Source organism: Saimiri boliviensis, chromosome 15, assembly GCF_048565385.1.
Source record: "Saimiri boliviensis isolate mSaiBol1 chromosome 15, mSaiBol1.pri, whole genome shotgun sequence".
NCBI lineage: Eukaryota > Metazoa > Chordata > Mammalia > Primates > Cebidae > Saimiri > Saimiri boliviensis.
In genome coordinates, this window is record NC_133463.1 from 27,662,059 (window position 1) to 27,684,402 (window position 22,344).

Consider the following 22,344-nt stretch of genomic DNA (forward strand, 5'->3'; position numbering starts at 1 on the left):
GGGAGTCTAAGTCTCTTTATAAGTCCTGTATGTCTAGGTATTCCTGTATTGGGTGCATATATATTTAGGATCTTTAGCTCTTCTTGTTGTTGCATTGATCCTTTTATCATTATATAATGTCCTTCTTTGCTTCTTTTGATCTGGGAAACAGGATTTTTAAGACACATTCAGGTCATGAGGACTCTGCCCTCATGGATGGACTAATGCCATTATAGCAAAGGTAGGCTTGTTATCACAGAAGTAAACTGGCCCCTAATTTCTCTCTCTCTCTCTCTCTCTCTCTCTCTCTCTCACTCACTCATTCTCTTTGCCCTTCCACCATGTGAAGAGGCTATAAGAAGGCTCTTGCCAGATGCCAGCATCTCAATATTTGACCTCTCAGCCTCCAGAACTGTGAGCCAATAAATTTCCATTCATTATAAATTATCCTGCCCATGGAATTCTGTTACAGCAGCACAAAACAGAATAAGACACACTCCCTTGGAGAGAAACTTTAACCCTCATTTTGCCACTTGAAGCCAAGCTGCAAGCCTAATGGGGCCTTTGATACAGGAAAATTCCCCAAAAAGTCAGTCTGATTCACCGATCATTCATTCAAGTGAACTGAAACCCAATGATATATACTGTGCTACTGCTGTTGCTTTACCTTAGCTCCAGATATCCAATGGGCATAATGCAGGGGGTCAAATTCAACCATTCTCATAATTCTGGCAAATATTTCCCTTGAATAATCTTGTTATAAAAGACTGATCCTTGGGTTGTTGCCAGTGGCCTACCTGTTTATGCTGCCACTTGGAAAACTAGAGTGGCAGATTTAAAGACTAAAACTTAAGGACCACAAACTATTGAAAAAAAATCACAGCTAATCAAATAATCTAGGTCACTCATGCTATTGACCACAGTAGGGGCCTATTCAAGGATGAGGACAACTGGAATTGAGGTGTTGATCAAACCTGCACCACCCAGATTGTCCTCATTGCTTCCTGGATCCATCACTTTATCACGTATAGCAACATATCCACCATCATAGACTGGCAAAAAGCAAAGGACTATGTTTCTGATGCAGAGATGACCACTGTATGGCAGACTTGTGACTACCAAAACTCAACCAGTTTGTACCATAAGAAAAGACACATTGCATGAGGCATTACCCTTCCATCCCTGTCGAGACTGCTCTTGGCAAACTTACTACATTCCCACCCACCGCCCATTCATTCTTATCAGCTGACTCCCTCTGCACCACTGTGACCATCAAAATTAACTATTACATATTTTCGGTTTTCAAGACCATATGCCAGATGACAATGGCACTTTGACAATGCCCTTTTATCATAAAGAGCAGACAACAGCTCAACAGTTAACAATATTTAATGGATATTCCATACTCCCTATCTAATCCAGAGGCATCAAATATTATCAAACACTGATAAATCAACCTAAACACAAAACTCCACCTCCCTTACCCTCTCTTAGTCTACAGTCCTAAGTAGAATTGTCAATAAATGTAGCTGTTATCACAAAGGGATCATCTCCTTTTGGCTACTACCAGGGTGGTGATCAGAAAAAAACAGCGCAGATTCTGCAGACCAAGGATCAGCAAACTTCTTCTGTAAACAGCCAGATAGTAAATATTTTAGACTTTGTAGGTTGCATATGGTCTCTCACATTTCTTCCTCCTCCTCCTCTTTTTTCAGTCCTTTAACAATGTAAAGAACACATTCTTATCTTGTAAGCAATATAAGACCAGGCTACTGAAAGCTTCAGTTTGGCAACTCCTGGGATACACTTATCGTGAACTCCCATGATTCCACTCTGACCATACTTGGATATTATGAAAGTCCAACTTTCCCCTAAGAAAAATCTCAAGGCTGTCTAACTGGTATACCTTCAAAGGAACAGCCCAAAGAAAACCTAGGAGATTCCAATTTAATTGTGGTCCAGCACCTAGAATCTTTTATTGGTTTGATATGCTCATGAATCAGAAATTGGCAAATGTTTTACACAAAAGCCTAAAAACTTTGTAGGCCATGAAATCTCTATTGCAATTACTCAAGTCTGCCATTGTGCAAAAGTCACCACAGACAATAAGTAAACAAACTGGCACAACCAGATAGGGCCCAAAGCAAGCCTACCCACTAGCAAAACAAGTAGCTTTCTTTTTCCACAATTTTTTTTTGTTCTAGTGACAGCTCTATTTTTATCCTGTTAGAATTTGCCAAGAAAAAAACTCAAGTCATGTGTCTTTTATAATGAGATTTAGTGAGGTTCATATATGCATGGCTCTCTTGTATTCTAACATTCAAAACTGTATTACCAAAAATGAAATACACAAAAATAGCCACATATCATACAGCTGGAAAGTATAAACTAGAAACTACACCTTTTCAGTGTTATTCAAATAAAAAAAAAATACCTACTGAATGCCTAGTATGTGAGCAGTCACATGTGGTAAGTCATATAGCCAGAGCTCTGAAAGTAAATTATCTCTGAATCACATTCAATACTCTGGATCATATTCTTAGGTATCGGAATTAAGACTCAAACATGCTGTGTCTTTGACCATGTTATTTACTGCCTCTGCACCCCAGTTTCCTCATTTTTTAAAAGGGAATGATAATGACATCTAACAACAGGACTATTCTAAGGATTAAATGGGTTAATATATATGAAGCCCTTAGAATAGTGCCAGGCACACAATCATCACTTATGTGTTGGCAATTATTGTTACTACTATAAATGTCAGAGTGGATAAACATAGACTGCTACATTTTAATAAACCTGTCTTGATCTTTTATAGTTGCTTTGATCATTTACTTAAACAATGAAAAAAGTGTAAACAGAAAATGTTGTCTCAGTTGTGCCCCAAACTAGTACCAGTACAATGTGAAAGAAAAGCTAATGTGACATGTTTCAGATAGTTACTTTTTCTTGATAATAGCCTAAAGTTCAAATTCTTAGGACCATATACTTAAGGTAAAACATCATTGCCTCACTTTCTGAGCAAGTACTGTCTATTAGAAAATGTCATTTAAAATCTTGTACTAACCACATTAAAAAGGTAAAAGTAAGTGAAATCAATATTAACACTTTTACTTCTTCAATATATCCAAATATAATTGAATGACTTTAAAATGTAACGAAATTAAGATATTTTACATTCTTTTTTAAATAAAAAGTATTTTAACCCAGTAAGTATTTTACACTTATTTCTCAATTCAGATTAGCCACATGTAAGTACCCAATAGCTACATGTGACTGGTGGCTACAATACTAGATAGGGTAATTCTGTGACATTCTCTAAAATGTCACACAAATTTTAATCTCTCTTTCCCTCCTTTTCCTTTTCATCTCACCCAAATTTTACATTCATTCATTCATTCATTCATTCATGTGACATGCTAGGATGAGAATATGTTCCTCTAGAAAAGGAAAAACAGTAAACAATTACAGTACAACTGAAAATTAATACTAGGAGTAGCCAACCTAAGAGACATGGGAGGAGAAGGCAATGAGGTATGGCAGATGAAGTTTAAATCAAGAAATAAAAAATAAGTGGTTATAAGCCAAGTAAAAATGGAATGGACATGACAAGAAAAGTGAGTAACATAGTAAATACCATGCAGCAGAAGAAAATTTGGTGTATTTAAAGAACAGAAAAGAGATCGATGTGGCATAAGCACAGTGAATGAGAGCAAGTGTAGTACATGATGTGCTCCATTAGACATTCAAATTTTTCCCAAGGGAGACTTGAAAAGTATCTTAGCATCATCGGATTAGTAGCTGCCTACCTACTACTCATTCCACTTTCTTAGTTACTAAAAGAACTTCAGTTTTATTAAGTGTAGGAATGTATCTAGCTAAAAGTACCTCCAAAACTAGAATAAAAAGCAAAGAACATTTAGAAAACATTAGTTTAAGAACAATACAAAAAAGACAACATAGCAAGCCTAAGACTGCTATCCTTTGGAAAGCCTGCTTGGAAAGCTGACCCTTGACTGGAGAAGTGTGGGAAGTTGCCTTCCCATCATCCTCTAAGGTAAGAGTGGTTTGCTATGCCAAGTCTTCTATACAAAAAGTACAGCTTATACCAAACATCTGCTTTCCTTGTAGGAGTCCAGAATTTTGGTACTTGCAAGGCAGAGGTTGTTTATATGACCAGCCCCTAACAAAAACCCCGGCACTGAATGGACTTCAAACACTACACACGTTAATGTATTTTTTGCTACTGGAAAAAGGAGTATACTCAATACTCAAGTGCACCTGTGCCTTCACATGAGGCAAAAGAAATCACTTGCATGAGTTTCTCCAGGCTCAACCTATGTCTTTCCTCTTATGACCTAAGTATGTATCCTTACTACATTGCTATAATAAATCTTAGTAATGAGTACAACTATATCTTGAATCCTGTAAGTCCTTCTAGATGCTCTTTAAAGTAGGGATGGTCTTGAGGACTTTAGACACAGATAAAAATGCATACAGTAATTCTATTTTAACAATTTTTCACACACGAATTAAGTCCCATTTTTTTTTTTACTAACAATTAATTCCTATAATCTATCTCCTAGTTTATATACCCTATAAAACACATGGTGTCAGGCAGGCAAAATAAGAGGTAATCCTTAAGAATTAGTAGAATTTGTAAACTGTTTACATTTTGAACATTCACCAAAAGAGCAGACAAACAACACTTAACATCTTTAGACATTTTGCAAAGTAAACATTAGTTGCTGAGGATACAGCAGTGAAAAAAATCATACATGCAACCTGTCTTTGAGGAACCTATTTTCTACATAAAGAAGTCTCCTCTGAGGAACTGACATTTAAGCTGGGCTCCAAAGGATAAGCTGATATAAACAGATTAAATTGAGAAACGTGGGCATTGCAGAAATATGGAGTAGCTTGAGAAAAACTCCAAGATAGAAAAACGCTTAGTTCTTTTGAGAAGCTCAGAGGTTAATAGGGAATAGGTCCATATTTAAGTTTTTATCCTATAATTAATAGGAACTCAGTGAAGGGCTCATATTAATTATTACATCTGAGTTTTTCAAAGTTCACTCCGGTACATAGTAGACAACTGATTGGATTGAAATGATGGAATTGCCTTAGGGTGACATAAGTAAATACGGAGATAAATAAGTATGTTGTAAAAGTATTGAGAAAGTAAGTTGGACAATACCTGGTATTTGGTACTATAGGTACATAATTAGCATTGGTAAAAAGTATCAATTAATATAATCAGTTAATCCTATATATTGTAGATGAGACACTTTAACAAAATGATGGTAAAAAATAAAGGAAAATTAGCAAAGAAGTTTAAAGTCTAAGATGTCTTCTGCCAATATTTGACTAAGTAAATTTTAAAATTATATGAAAAATCTGATAAATGTCAATTTTTTTAAGATCGCTATAAATAAATAGTACAATGTTTGAAATAGGCACCAAATGAAAAGTACAAGGATACAAGCTATACTTTATGCAGTTGACAAATTTTTTTCTGATACAGGGCCAGATAAATGTTTTCTCTGTGGCAACTACTCAACCCTACCATTGTAGGATAAATGTAGCCACAGACAATAATTAAAGGAGCAAGCATGATTGTGTTCCAATAAAATTTTATTTAAAAAAAACAGTAAGCAAAATTTGCAAACCCTGATCTCAAGAATTAAATGGAAGGCAAAAATTGAGACAAGTGGTCGGGTGTTATACCTGTCCCATTAAGAGACAATATAGCAGGTGTCCCAGCAGGAAAATATAATATAATAATAACTTTTTTAAAAATGAAATGGGTAGTCAGCAAGTAGATGCCTCCAAATTAATACTTATGAGGGAGTACCACATCCAGAGAGTTGGAATTAAGGAAAAGCTTCCTGAACTTCTGGGAGTCTGGAAAGGGTAATTCATGACCTTAGCCTCTGATGTGCTAGGATGTCAAACTGGGAATGTGGACCAGCAAGAACCAAAAAAAAAAAAAGCATATAGCAACTAAAATGGCAGTTCAAGATGAAAGCTTCGCTAGCTCAAGTAGGAGCTTTCAATCCATAAAAGCTATGCACACAGTCAAACCAACACACTGCAAAGTTGAGTATATGCTCTTGAATCACATGAATGTTGAATAAATCTGCATAACTTATATCATCCAAGGTTTATATATAGGATTAGTCCTGAACCCGGGGCACACCTGAAAATACAGGGGTTCTAGCTACAGAGAAGAGAAAGGTGTGTACAAACTATTAAGGCATGCTCTTAGAGAAATATTTACTTTAAAAGAATTACTACTTCTTAAACAAAAGGATCCAGAAAGCAGGTCAAGTCAGATAGAGAAAAAATTATTAGCCATTTTACTGAAAAACTGTTTTCCCAGCTACAAATAAAATCTGAAAAAATATTATATTTGATTTAAATCAATGATTTATTGTATTTATGTTCAATGAATAGTTGTAATAAATTTTTCATTACTAGGATTAGGTAGCAATAACCAATAGAAACTCTTACGATGTGTATAAACAATATGATCTATTACAGCACATAAATTTTGTCAGAAAATCTCAGTACAAAAGTAACTACAATGAAGAGTGATGTGTACAAAGAACACATGTCATATTACCCAGCTAGAATTAAAGAGCTTTGAAAACAGGATCTAAGTCTACCACTTAGTAGGTACAAAATATCTGCCAAACTAAACTGATATATTAATTATGATGATTCCACAAAGTAGAAAATAATCAAATCTGCTTAAATGAAGGAGAGAATTACTTGCAGAGGATACTTAAGACTAATCCTAAAGAAATAACAAGTTTTGGGGGGTATACGAAAACAGAAATATGAAAGTGTGACTTAGCCTAAAAAACTTTATGGTGTTGACATGGTTAAGAACATCAAAAATACAAGAAATGCAAAGGCAAAGGGGAGAGCAGTAGTTCTCAAAATGGAGCTACATACATTGGCAGAAAAGAATCATATCATAAGGAGCTTTTGATTTCATGCTCAGAAGTTTGGGTTTTATCCTGACGAACTATATCACATAAGATTCTTTATGACGCAAACAAAAGTAGCAGCAGCAAGAAAAAGGGGTAAGAGAAGGTAGAAAGAGAAAGACCACCTTCGATGAGCTTAAATCATGTGGTAATGTAGAATTCAGAGGTAGACCTGAGATTCACAATTTTATCTTCTCTCTGACTCCATTTCTCTGAGATTTCTCAGCTCTGCCTTCCTCCACACGTCTTCTTCAGACTTCCCTTCTCTGTGGTTGTAATGTAATATAATGTAATGATAACATAATGGTTGCAACAGGTGCGGATCTCATAGGCTCATATCACGCTTCCCAAGAAAATAAGCCTATTTCTCTGATGGCTTCAGAGGCGAGATGATTTCTAATTTGTGATGGCTTCAGAGGCGAGATGATTTCTAATTTGTGATACCTCATTGGTTTAAATCAGGTTTTTCAACCTCACTGACCACAATTAGGTTTCTCAGTCAACCAAAATAGAAGAAGAGAGGTGAAGGAGATGTTCTGATTGGCTAAAGCCAGTCAGAGCCACTGCCTGAAATTTAGTCAGTCACTTCCATCAAAATTACAGGATTCGGATGGGCACAGTCGCTCATGCCTGTAATCTCAGCACTTTGGGAAAACAAGTCGGGCAGATGACTTGAGGTCAGGAGTTCAAGAACAGCCTGGCCAACATGGTAAAACCCCATCTCTACTAAAACTACAAAAATTAGCTGAGCATGTGGTGGGTGCCTGTAATCCCAGCTACTCAGGAGGCTGAGGCAGGAGACTCGCATGAACCCAGAAGAAAGAGATTACAATGAGCCAAGATCATACCACTGTACTCCAGCTGGGGTGACAGAGTAAGACTCATCTCAAAAACAATAAAAATTAAAAAATAAAATAAAATTGCACGATTGCTTCGAGGGGTAAAAGATGAGTTCTCCAAAAGAAATTCTTGGTACTACTGAAAGAACAAAAGTACTGAACCAACGACATGTATTACAGCAAGCATAAGTAATTTTTTTTTTTTTGAGATGGAGTTTCGCTCGTTACCCAGGCTGGAGTGCAATGGCGCGATCTCGGCTCACCGCAACCTCCGCCTCCTGGGCTCAGGCAATTCTCCTGCCTCAGCCTCCTGAGTAGCTGGGATTACAGGCATGCACCACCACGCCCAGCTAGTTTTTTGTATTTTTAGTAGAGACGGGGTTTCACCATGTTGATCAGGATGATCTCGATCTCTCGACCTCGTGATCCACCCGCCTCGGCCTCCCAAAGTGCTGGGATTACAGGCTTGAGCCACCGTGCCCGGCCAAGCATAAGTAATTTTCAGCAAGAAAGTGATTTCATTGGCCGGGCATGGTGGCTCACGCCTGCAATCCCAATACTTTGGGAGGCTGAGGTGGGTAGATAACTTGAGGCCAGGAGTTCAAGACCAGCCTGATCAACATGGTGAAACCTCGTCTCTACTAAAAATATAAATATTAGCTGGGTGTCATGGTGCATGGTTGTAATCTCAGCTACTCAGGAGGCTGAGGCATGAGAATCTCTTGAACCCGAGAGGTGGAGGTTGCAGTGAGTCAAGATTGTGCCACTGCACTCCAGCCTGGGAGACAGAGCAAGACTCCATCTCAAAAAAAAGAAGTGATTTCATTTTATTTGTCTTTTAGATGACTGTCATCAGTATGGTAAAAGAACTGTAATAAAGTAATATTAGAGCTAGGGAGATCAGTTGAAAATGTACAGCATAACAGACTAGCAACAGAAGAGAAGTTATTCAACTTAATAAAGGACATTTACAAAAAATCTACAGCTAGTATCACATTTATTCAAAACTGTAATGGAAGTTCTAACCAGGACATCTGGGTTAAAAAAAAAAAAAGTAATAGAAGACAAACATGCAAAATATTAAGTTTAAAATAAATTAATATTTTCCTTCCCTCTTTACCTTCCCCAATAACCTGTCTACCAGGCAATTAAGGCTCCCCACAAGAAGTAGGACACAGCAAACACTGAGTACTTTGCAAAATGAAAATGGTGGCTGTGTAATTTTAATTACTGAAACAAGGAAGGAAAACCAGTAACAAGCAATTTTAGATAGATACACACACACAAACACAACTGCTTATATGACTGGCCCAATGAAGTTTGTTTTTCATTATTCTGATATCTTAATAATGCTGGGTTAACTTTCTATTTATGATTCATTGCTCACATCTGTCAATAATAACTATAATATGGTATATTGACAGAGAAGGCCCACAGCTTTCATGCAATCTGAACATATCATAAAAGAATATCTCTAAAATTATCTTTTCAGTGACAAACTTAGTCATTCTTGTATCAGCAACTAATAGTGGTCACCTAATTCCCTCTGTCAGCCTCTGCTCTTGAGAAATGAGTCACAAGGACCAATAAGTGGGAACAATATACAGAGGTACTGTAACAGGCTCTAACAGAGCAAAAGTTTCTCCCATATTGCTGCCAGCTAAACCACAGCTACATCTCACTCTTTTTTCGAAAATCCAACTCATCTAAATCTACCAAGAATGATCCTTGGAAATCCTGAACTGCCAAGGGCCTGGAGTTTCCTAATATAGAAGAGGACTGTCTTTCAGGACAGAGAGCAAACCAAGTCCTCTCCCCTTCTTCCACTTCTGTTGCTGTACTTAACTATTACCCAGTGGAAGCCTGGTAGAAGACATAAAAGAAGTGGGCACGAATCCAGCCAGAGGTGTGTGTGAGTTAAAAGAAGTAAGAGGTAGACAGCTTCAAGCTTGTCTCCAAGTGTGAGTAAAGTGAGTGCCAGAAGCCTCCCTTATCTTGTCCTCTCATGGCAAAAGAAAACAAAGATGCCTTTTGCCTACTCCTTCTCTCAGTATCTCATTTCTACAGAAAAATTTCACATGTAGAGACTGCTTCAACTCACAATCATGTTAGTAACAAGGATGAGAGTAAAGGAAAAAAATCAAATGGGTTTGTGGAAAGTGAAGATGTCTGGCTGGCAGGCTCTCAGAACCAAGCACCACCTCCTGCGCCTTAGTCATGGGTCACCTGAGATTGTTCTGACATATATCCTTAATTTCCTAGCCCAATAATTCCATAGCAATAGGAAAGACAGTTAAACATGGAATATTTTTAAGACCTGGCCAGACACAGTGATTCACACCTGTAATACCAGCACTTTAGGAAGTCAAGGAGGGCAGATTGCTTGAGCTCAGGAGTTGGAGAAAAGCATGGGCAACATGGTGAAGCCCCATCTCTATGAAAAGTTAGCCAGGAGTGGTGGTGGGCACCTGTGGTACCAGTTACATGGGAGGTTAAGCTAGGAGGATCCTTTGAGCCCAGGAGGCGAAGGTTGCAGTGAACCAAGATTGCACCACTGCACTCCAGCCTGGGAGATGAAAGTGAAACCCTGTCTCAGAAAAAAAACCTTATGATGTAAGCTTATTGTTCAACTTCCAGACATTTAGCTTTCAAATACAGTTTTGAGAATGTTCTGTGTCTAACACAATGGCACCAAATGCGACACTATAAATGTATATACACACAAACACTACAAAAATGACCAGATATCTGATCCAGTGGAATCCAACAGCCATGACAGAAAAATACTGAGGATACTGTAGAGTGCTACAGAAGTATGCCCCCAAGGGAACATAGCTCAATGGGAGATGTATTTGAGAATACAGGGGTCAATAAAAGAACTGTGTGTCACAGGGATTAGAAAGGTGCTGAGAGAAGATCTAATCTAAAATTAGCTGCTCTGCCTTGGAAATTTCTTCTATAGTGTAAGAAATTCTGATTCCCAGAGCATATACATACAGGTATGGGTAAACAAATAAAATGAGATTCTGGTAGAGCACTAAACAGCTCTCTTCTCCTTATTCACTTAAACACAGAACCAGCCCTACATAATTTATTACTTGAGACTGTGTTCATCTTCAGAATATATTTAGCACAGTCTTAGTTATTTAAACCATCATCAAAGAAAAATGAGAATGTATATGATTATACATTTTTAATTACTTATTATAAGATGTAATATGTAGTGACACATATGGGTATTATTTTTAGACCTACAGAATCTATGTCTCTTGTCCTTAAACAAAAAATTTTGAGTGTTAAACCTAATATTAACATTTGGTATACATTATAAACCTTAAGTTCTATAACTGAAGTATTTGAAAACTTTTTAGAATAAACTATTTCAAATGTAATTTCTCTTTGAGACTTCCTTGTATAAAGAACATCTAATATGTAATGGTGAGCCATTTCAACTATACAATTATGTATTGCATGAAATTATAACATAATTTATAAAGGGCCAGGCACAGTGACTTGGGCCTCTAATCGCAGTACTTCACAGGGTTGAGGTGGGAGGATTAACTTGAGGCCAGGAGTTCAAGACCAATCTGGGCAAAAAATTTTTTATCAAAATAATTTATAACAGTAGTGAAAATATATAAGTCAATCTGCTGTAAGGAAGCTCTATATTTACCACTAAACCAGAATAAAAATAGTATTTACAAATTTTGCTCGTACCTATATTAAAATCAGAAATTTTTCAAGGATTCAAATTAATAAAGTCATCAAAGTCAAATATAAATTATACTTTAACATTCTATATGCCATGATGAGTAAAAATTTGGAACTGTATAACATATTACAGCATTGTTTCTTTTCTTTTCTTTTTTTTTTTTTTTTTTTTTTTTTTTTTTATACAGAGTCTCGCACTGTCACCAGGCTGGAGTGCAATGGCACAATCTCGGCTCTCTGCAACCTCCACCTCCTGGGTTCAAGTGATTCTCCTGCCTCACCCTCCAAAGTAGCTGGGATTACAGGTGCCTGCCACCAAGCCTGGCTAATTTTTGTATTTTTAGTAGAGACTTAGTTTCACTATGTTGGCCAGGCTGGTCTCAAACTCCTGACCTCAGGTGATCACCTGCCTCAGCCTCCCAAAATACTGGGATTACAGGCATGAGCCACTGCACCGGGCTGCATTATTTCTTAAAAAATAAACACAAGTAGTTCTCTGAAAACTACAGCCGAACTTCTCCTTCTGTTACTTTTAAAATATCTTCAACAGCTTTTCAACCTATAAAATATTATTCAGATTTTCTACTTGAAAGAATGTACAAGAGATTAAAGAAAATATGGAGTACAAAGAACTTATACAATTATTTCACTATCGTTACTCGGCTTTCCTGTGAGAGTAAAGAACTGTTTTAAAATTAAGAATCAGGAAGTCAGTCTATGATCATGAGACTTTCATCATAATTTCATTTGTTGCAATGATTTGACCTACATGCTCCATAGTATTTGCTTTATGCAAAATATTTATCTTTCAAATAAATCTCTCTGTGGTAAAGAGCAAACAAAAATCCAGTAAAATCAACATATTATTTAACCTTACATATAATATTAAAATGTTTACCATATGAGAAATATACTTAGAAAGGTGACTATAAAAAGATCTACTAGAATCAGGAAACTTTGGAGTAATGGAATTTTTGCAATCAAAATTTCATTTCAAATCATGAAATGTTATAATTTTCCTCCAAGCAGAATCAGTCAAAAAAAAAAAAAAAAGGAAAGAAAAAGAAAAGAAAAGAAGTGTTAATGATATGTGATATGGTTTGGATGTTTGCTGTTCCCCCAAATCTCATGCTGAAATGTAATTCCCAGTGATGGAGATGAGGCATGGTAGGAGGTGTTTGGGTCATTAGGGTGGATCCCTCATGGCTTGGTGCTGCGTGATAGTGAGTTCTCAAAAGATCTGTTTGTTTTAAAGTGTGTGGCACCTCCTCACAACTCTTTTGCTACAACTCTGGCGATGTGACACGCCAGCTACTGCTTTGTCTTCCAACATGATTATAAGCAGCCCAATGCCTCAATAAATAAAATTCTATTTCTTTAACCTACCTAGTTTATGGTACTTTGTAAGCAGCCGCCCTCAAAACTAAGAGTCCCTTTCTTCACTGTATGTAAGTAATTCTTGTCCATTTTTAAAGCCAAACTTGATCTTGTATTAGGTGACACAGAAGATTCTACATCTACTTCTATAATCATATCTATTTCTTGTTAGCTATCTGCTCCCAGAACTGAACAGACTGCAAACTACATATTTTCAAAATGTTTGATAAGTAAATACAACTAGAAGAAATACATTTTAGGTTGTGAACCAATAGAAGACATAAAAATGAGCAAAAAATAAATGGGCAAATAAACAGCAAAAAATACATAAGGCAAAAAAGTGTCTTTTCTGCACAAATCTAACTCATTTATCTATTAATATGCTATCAACATTAATGCATTAAGACAAATTTTTATGATGTTTATGAAAGATTTTCTGTAAGACTGAAAAATCATACTAAAGTCACACTGCCTACTTTTCAAAAATCCATTAAAATGTACTTAAATCATAATTTAAGACATTGTATTTTTCTTAAATCTCTGTACACACACACTTTATATATCTTCTTTTACTAAATGACACCTAAAATTCACATTCCTGTACCATGAAGTATCATCAGAAAAAAATTTACAAACATCATCAAAATGTCTGAGACAGAATACGGAAACAAAATTAAAGTCAGGCATAACTTAACATTCTAAGTATGTTTTTAACCCATTTATGCCTAGTGTTCCATTATTGGAATACTAAATTTATAGGAGTTATTTACATCCTAGTAATCAAGGTCATTGCCAAGATCTGATTTTTTCATAAGAAGAAAAAAAAATGGCAACCTCTGGCAAAAATGGGTTACACCTTAAATTAACTACTCATTTCTTAATAAAGGCCACATATTCTAAACATGAGCTCTCAATACCTGGACATGAGCTGTAGTAAAGTGGAAACTTTAAATTCAATAAATATTCATATTATTAAAAGTGCATATGAGGACACCTTAAACTCATAAGATTCATAAAGATTAATGTATTTTTACTCCCATTTGAACATCAAAAGGTCTTACTGGTATTTCTTAATACAAATCTAACTCAATTCTTTTCTTAGACAAGAATAAATGTATAGCCAATGCCTGAATTTGGCAAGAAAATTTTGTAACACCTCAAAAATATATATCTTAGAACACATTAGAAGTATTTATCAGACATGATGGAGGGAAGTAGTCTGAAAACAGAGGAATAGAAAAAGCATATCAATATACCTCAGTCCTTTTCCTAAGTGGTTAAAGAACTATTCAACAACTCCAAAATCCTTTTCATATGCACACCTGGGAAGAATACCTCCATAACTTTATTCAGAGTTACAGTGATGTGGTTTTAGACCAGATGTTTAAATGTTACAGTATGTACATTTTCTTCCCCTCTTCTAAGGCAGAAGTAAAGTAAGAGGAATATTTGACTTCACTCCACAAGAGACCTATTTAATAGTTTGGCAGTTATGTAAGTAAAGGTAGCTTGGCTAAGTCAATGTTGACGACATACAGAACGACATGATCCTAATGAGTTGGAAAATATTGGCCCTCATGAGAATAGACCAGATGCTACTGAGCTGAGAAAGCTACTGTATTATTGAATTTCATTTTTATGAGGTAAAATTTATTATTCAACCATTAAGGTATCCCACATGAAATCTTGCATAAAATACTTTAACAGTTACTTTCTGGAAAGTAGATTTTTATTTTAACATTAAGACATAACTTAAATGAGGGATTCAAATACCCCTTTGATCACCTTTAGATTTTAAAGTCTGTAAGTTATTTCCCTGCAAATACCAGATTAATGGAACTAAACTGTCAACAAAATAATGAACTTCTGAACAAGGAAAAGTGGTAGCAAGTCCTTGTTTTCCAGAGCAAACGAAAGCCATGTGTGACTTTATATTTAATCTTCTGGCAAAAAGACAGGGTTAGAATTTCTGTGATTTAAGAACCATCAGAAACACAAATAACAAAAATATATAATTCAATAACCTGATTAATACATATTTAGCTCAAATTTTAATTTCTCCTTTATCCTTTATAATTAATTTTAATTAAATTTCTAATATTTGCTATAATTTCATTAATATTTACTAATAAAGTAACAAGCTTTATATGCTCTATTTCTGATCTCATTTACCAGAGGTAGTTTGGTATTGCAGACATAATAGTAACAGAAAATTCCAAATGCCTGGATTCAAAAAATGACTCAGTCAGTGAATAGCTATGGGATGATACTTAAAAAAACACTAAATTGTTCTAAGCATAAATGTTCCCATCTGTAAAAAAAAGGATACAGAACCTTCCAACAACAATATTCCTGGTAAGATGCCAATGAAATTAATAAATGAGAAATATCTAAAATAGGTGAGCCAACTCAGTCTATCCAAGTAACTTTAATAGTAACCAGTACATATGTTATGCAGCTCACTAGATGAAAAATGCTTAACAGACAACTGTAAAGTACATGAAAACTAGAAGAAAGTATAGAGTTTTGTATGTTTTTTTTTTAATACTTTAAGTTCTGGGATATATGTGCAAAATGTGTAGGTTTGTTATATAGGTATATGTGTGCCCTACCTAGCTTGCTGAACCCATTAACCTGTCATCTATATTAGGTATTTCTCCTAATGCTATCCCTCCCTTAGCCCCTCACTCCCAACAGGCCCTGGTGTGTGATGTTCCCCTCCCTATGTCCATGTGTCCTCATTGTTCAACTCCCACTTATGAGTGAGAACATGTGGTGTTTGGTTTTCTGTTCCTGTGTTAGTTTGCTGAGAATTATGGTTTCCAGCTTCATCCATGTCCCTGCAAAGGACATAAACTTATCCTTTTTATGGTTGCATAGTATTCCATGGTATATATGTGCCACATTTTCCTTCTCAGTCTACCATTGATGGGCATTTGGGTTGGTTCCAAGTCCTGGCTATTGTGAATAGTGCTGCACTAAATATACGAATGCATGTGTCTTTATAGTAGAATGATTTATATACCCTTGAGTATACACCCAGCAATGTGATTGCTGGGTCAAACGGTATTTCTGGTTCTAGATCCTTGAGGAATCGCCACACTGTCTTCCACAATGGTTGAACTAATTTACACTCCCAACAACAGTGTAAAAGCGTTCCTATTTCTCCACATCCTCTCCAGCATCTCTTGTTTCCTGACTTGTTGATGATCGCCATTCTAACTGGTGTGAGATGGTATCTCATTGTGGTTTGGATTTGCATTTTTCTAATGGCCAGTGATGATGAGCTTCTTTTCATGTTTGTTGGCTGCATAATTGTCTTTTTTTCTCCCGCTCTTGGAGTTTTGCTATTGTTGCCCAGGCTAGAGTGAAATAGCGCAATCTGGGCTCACTGCAACCTCCACCTCTTGGGTTCAAGCAATTCTCCTGTCTCAGCCTCCTGAGTAGCTGGAAATACAGGCATGCATCACTATGTCCTGATAATTTTGCATTTTTAGCAGAAACAGGGTTTCTCCATGTTGATCACACTGGTCTGGAACCCCCAAGGTGATCCATGTGCCTGGGCCTCCCAAAGTACTGAGATTATAGGTATGAGCCACTGTGCCCAACCATAAGTCTTTTTTTTTTTTTTTGAGAAGTGCCTGTTCATATCCTTTGCCCACTTTTTGATGGGATTGTTTTTCTCTTGTAAATTTGTTTAAGCTTCATGCAGATTTTGGCTATTAGCCCTTTGTCAGATGGATAGATTTTCTCCCATTGTGTAGGTTGCCTGTTCCCTCTGATGATAGTTTCTTTTCTTTTTGCTTTTTTTTTTTTTTTTTTTTTGACAGAGTTTTGCTCTTGTTGCTCAGGCTGGAATGCAATGCCACAGTTTCAGTTCACTGCAACCTCCACCTCGCAGGTTGAAGCAATTCTCCTGCCTCAACCTCCAGGGTAGCTGGGATTACAGATGCACGCCAACACACCCAACTAATATTTTGTACGTTTAGTAGAGACAAGGTTTTCACCATGTCAGTCAGGCTGGTCTCAAACTCCTGACCTCAGGTGATCCACTGCCTTGGCCTTCCAAAGTGCTGGGATTACAGGTGTGAACCACCAAGTCTGGCCAATGATAGTTTGATAGTTTCTTTTGCTGTGCAGAAGCTCTTTAGTTTGATTAGATCCCATTTATCAATTTTGGCTTTTGTTGCCATTGCTTTTGGTGTTTTAGTCATGAAGTCTTTGGCCATGCCTATATCCTGAATGGTATTGCCTAGGTTTTCTTCTAGAATTTTTATGGTTTTGGGTCTTACTTTTAAGTCTGTAATCCATCTTGAGTTAATTTTTATGTAAGGTGTAAAGAAGGGGTGAAGTTTCAGTTTTCTCAATATGGCTAGCCAGTTTTCCCAACACCATTTATTAAATAGGGAATCCTTTCCCCATTGCTTGTTTCTGTCAGGTTTGTCAAAGATCAGATGGTTGTAGATGTGTCGTGTATTTCTGAAGCCACTGTTCTGTTTCATTGGTCTATATGTTTGTTTTGATACCAGTACCATGCTGCTTTGGTTTCTGTAGCCTTGTAGCATAGTTTGAAGTCAGGTAGTATGATGCCTCCAGCTTTGTTCTATTTGCTTAGAATTGACTTGGCTATACAGGCTCTTTTTTGGTTGCATGTGAAATTTAAAGTAGCTTTTTCTAATTATTTAAAAAAAGTCAGTGATAGCTTGATGGCATAGCATTGAATCTATAAATTACTTTGGGCAATATGGCCAGTTTTACAATATTATTTCTACCTATCCATGAGAATGGAATGTTTTTCAATTTGCATTCTCTCTTATTTACCTGAGCAGTGGTTTGTAGTTCTCCTTGAAGAGCTCCTTCACATCCCATGTAAGTTGTATTCCTAGGTATTTTATTCTCTTTGTAGCAATTGTGAATGCGAGTTCACTGAAGATTTGGCTCTCTATTATTGGTGTATACAAATGCTTGTGATTTTTGCACACTGATTTTGTATCCTAAAACACTGCTGAAGTTGCTTATAAGCTTAAGGAGATTTTGAGCTGAGATGATAAAGTTTTCTAAATATACAATCATGTCATGTGCAAACAGAGACAATTTGAAGTCATCTTTTTTTTTAAAAAAAAAGAAGCACATACTGCAGGACTGCACTTAAATGTGGAATCTAAAAAAGTCAAACTCATGGAAGTAGAGAATAGTGTGGTGGTTAGAGTAGAATAGTGGTTACAAAATGTGGGCAGAATAAGGCAGGGGTGGGTATGCAATAAAAAGATGCTGTTCAAAGTGTACAAAGTATCTATTAGACAGGAGCAGTAAGTTCAATTCAAAAAGAAGATATATATATATGTATTTCTGGGTGTGTGTTTATATATACACTAAAATTTGCATACTACTTCAGGGAATTCAGAAAACTCTAAGTCTTTTCATAAGCTCCAAGTGAAGAATCTTTAGCCTACTGCAACATTTATCATGTTATTCTTTTTTTTTTTTTTTGAGACGGAGTTTCACTCTTGTTACCCAGGCTGGAGTGCAATGGCGTCATCTCGGCTCACTGCAACCTCCGCCTCCTGGGTTCAGGCAATTCTCCTGCCTCAGCCTCCTGAGTAGCTGGGATTACAGTTATGTGCCACCATGCCCAGCTAATTTTTTGTATTTTTAGTAGAGAAGGGGTTTCACCATGTTGACCAGGATGGTCTTGATCTCTTAACCTCGTGATGCACCCGCCTCGGCCTCCCAAAGTGCTGGAATTACAGGCTTGAGCCACCGCACCCAGCATGTTATTTTATATAATGCTAAAAGCTGGCAACAAAACTAGTACAGCTTGAGCATCCCTAATCTGAAATCTCAAAATCTGAAATGCTCCAAAATTTAAAACTTTTTGAGCATTGACATGATACAAGTAGAAAATTCCACACCTGACCTTAGGTGATTAAGTCACACAAAGTTATTAAAAATATTATATAAAATTACCTTCAGACTACATGCATAAGGTATATGGGAAATGTAAATGAATTTCATATTTAGACTTGAGTCACATCCCCAGTAAATATGTATGTGCAAATATTCCAGATCTGGAAAAAATCTGAAATTTGAAACACTTCTGGTAACAAACACATTGAATAAAGGATAATCAACCTGTATTTTACAATAGCTAGGCCAAATAAGAAAACTTTAATTAAAACATAAGGTCCCAAATTAAAACCTTCAAAAGCATCATATAAGAACAAAAGTCACCTTATTTTAACAGATAAATTAAAAAGTGTTACTTTAAGCAAAATTACACTTAAAAATGTAACCTTCAAAAACTACTTATGTGTTACCAACAAACCTAACATTATTATTTTAAACTGAAACAACTTAAAACAAGTATCCTGTACTTATACTTGATTTGGATATCATTTCAAACACATGTATTGACAACCTTAAGTTATCCAAAAGGTAAGTTATGCAAGAAGCTGGTGAAAAATAGTTATTTGCAATTATGAAACGTATGCAGAAATTGGTAGGAAGGAAAAAAACTGGATGGGTTAACTCATACTCTGGATTTTAAACATAAGCTATACATATCTATCTTCACAGAAACATATTACAATTTAAGTTGACCATGCTAGACATATGTATTTTAATAATAAAATATTAGTTGCCTCTAACACAAATTTTCCATATTCTTATCAAAAAGATTGTGCTCTTACCTATACTTAGGAAGATTTCATTTATCAAAGCTTCATTCACTGCAGAAGAGCTGACATTTCCAATATGAGACCAACTTTGATATATTGCTTGCAAGAGAAGTGTCTGTGCTCTTGTAGCTTGAATTGTGAGATTAGGAAGTTCAAATATACCTTCAGTTATAGCAATCTGAGATCTTTTGGTCCTGCACAAGAAAACAGAAAGAATCACAATACACTAAATAGCATTTATAGACAACAAAATACTAAATGACTTAGGTTGCAAAAGAAGAAAGGGAATATATCCAAAGTATTTTAAAATTTGATTAAACAAAATGGATGGGCAATTCTGCTAACTTTGTGTTTCACTATTTCAGAAACTTTGAATAAAAAAATACAAAAATGCAAACTAGAATGATGCCCATACACACATATTCACCTACACATATACTGCTCAAGCAACTACTGCATAATCAAGGCAATGATCATAAGTAAAAATAAAAATGGTGCTTGTTAACTCTTAGAGAGGATTTACTAGAAAACCTGTATTGTTCTAGATTTCATATAGTAACACATTAAATTCTGCCATAATAACTCTATGAAAGAAGTACTATCATTATACTAGTTTTTCAAGTGGGCAAACCAAGACATACACAGATATATTAAGGCATCAAATGTCACACTACTAAAACAAAGGAAAAATTAGAATTTATATTCAAACAAGCTGATCCAGAACCCTCTTTCCTAACACTTTTTCTCAGAAGTATTTATGAACTATTTATATTATACTCAGGACTCTACTTGATAGTAAATGGCAAATTATTTTTAAAATTTCTGCCCTGGAGTATCTAATTTGTTGATCCCTTATTCATTTTGAATAAAGTGAACTACGTAGTTAAATTTTCTAAATAACAACTCCTCAAAGTAAGGAAACATTTCAATGTCTATAAGCAACAAGTTTATACTGAAGTGCAAGCAAGGTAAAATAGAAGAACAAAAAAAAAAGCTAGATTAAAAAAAAAAATCAGGATGCTACTATAGTAGACTGTCACCTGCTCTTTCCTCAACCCCACAAACCTTCCACCATTTGTCATTTTCCCAACTGTAACCACACATGGAGAGTACAAAACATCTCTTGTATATCACCTAAAAAGCTTCTCACCCTACATCTTATTCTGGCCACTGCTATGGAGACCAATTCAACGTAAACTTTCACTTCCATTACCTAAAGAAACCATGCAGCATGAGACACCAGCAAACTACTTTGCATTTACACATACAGAACATGGAAATGCAAGAATAAATGTTTCCCTCTTTTCTCCCACTTGCTGACTAGTCTCTGAGGAGGTCCCAGGAAATTGAGGACTAAGAAAGATAAAAGACTAAAATAACTGAACAAAGCTTTGATGAGATGTGGGACACTATCATGCAATTTGAAGAAAACTATAAACCCAAATATCTAAGAAGTTCAACAAACCCCAAGCAGACAAGAATTAAAAACATACCAAGGCACATTATAATCAAATTTCTGAAGACTAGTGTTAAAGAGAAAAATGCATCACATATAAAGAAACAAAAGCTAAAAAATAGAAAGACTCTTCACCAGAAATCATATATAACAGAAAACAACAGAATAACATGATTGAAATGCTGAAAGGAAAAAGAAAAACTGTCAGCCTAGAATCCAAAATTCAGAAAAAAAATCTTTTAAAAATATAAGTAAAAAAGCCTTTTTATGACTAAACACTGGGAAGAATTCCTGACCAGCATATCTGTACTACAAAAAATGTTAAAATTCTTCAGGCTAAATGAATGTGATACCAGATGGAAATATTTGTGGCTCTATACAAAGAAATTTGAAGAGTGCTGGGAATGGTAAATATATGGGTGAAAGGAAGAAAGAAGAAAGAAGAAGAAGAGCATTCTCATTAACAAGATTAAATAATTAACTGTTTAAAGCAAAAATCATAACAACATAGTTCAGAGTTTACAACATATGTAAAAGTAGAATTCATAAAGCCAATAGCAAAGGATAGAAAAAGGAAAATGGAGGTTCTTACACAATGTGTGACATGGTATAACATTATTTGAAGGTAGCTGTGATAAGTAAAAGATGTAAACTGTAAACCCTACAACACCTAAAGCCATAAAACCAACAGGTGAAACTAATAAAGGCAATAGTGGAGATAGTGGAATAAGAATGGAATGGTGAGGATGAAACAAACTCAATCTAAATAAAGTTAGGAAAAGAAAACAAAACAACAGATGGGACCATTAGAAAACCCACAGCAAAATACTAGAACTAAACCCCAAAATATAAACATTAAGTCTCAAACGTCTAAGCATACCAATTAAACGAAGAGATGTTCAGATTATGTTTAACAAAAAATCCAAGATCCAACTATATATCCACTTTAAATATTAAGAAGATAGACAGGTTAAAAATAAAGGGGATAAGGGCATGAAGGAGTAAAGCAATGAGCACAACAAAAAATTAGCATAACTCTAATTAAAAAGAGTAATGCATTAATATTTGACATACTAAACTTCAGAATACAGACTATTACCATAGATACAGAGAGACTTCTTTGATAATGACGACATGGTTAATCAAGTTTGTAGACACTACAGATCTTCAAAATACATAAATTTTTAAAAATACAGAACTGAAAAGAGGAATAGACAAATCCAAAAACTAAAGATTGACACTCTTCTCTCAGGAGTTGATAAAACATATAGAATGTAAGTAAATAATTAAAAACAAAAACACCACCATCA

At 35.6% G+C, this 22,344-nt stretch overlaps 1 protein-coding gene across 10 annotated transcripts in view; it reads right to left on the bottom strand.

Moving 5' to 3' along the window:
* The window catches only part of VPS13B (vacuolar protein sorting 13 homolog B), an 805,060-nt gene that overhangs the window by 621,576 nt on the left and 161,140 nt on the right, over positions 1–22,344 (bottom strand). For all 10 annotated transcript variants that reach the window (XM_074386816.1, XM_074386811.1, XM_074386814.1 and 7 more), the window contains one exon: positions 19,591–19,772. In XM_074386816.1, coding sequence (XP_074242917.1) covers positions 19,591–19,772 — 182 coding nt within the window. The remainder of the gene's footprint in view (positions 1–19,590; positions 19,773–22,344) is intronic.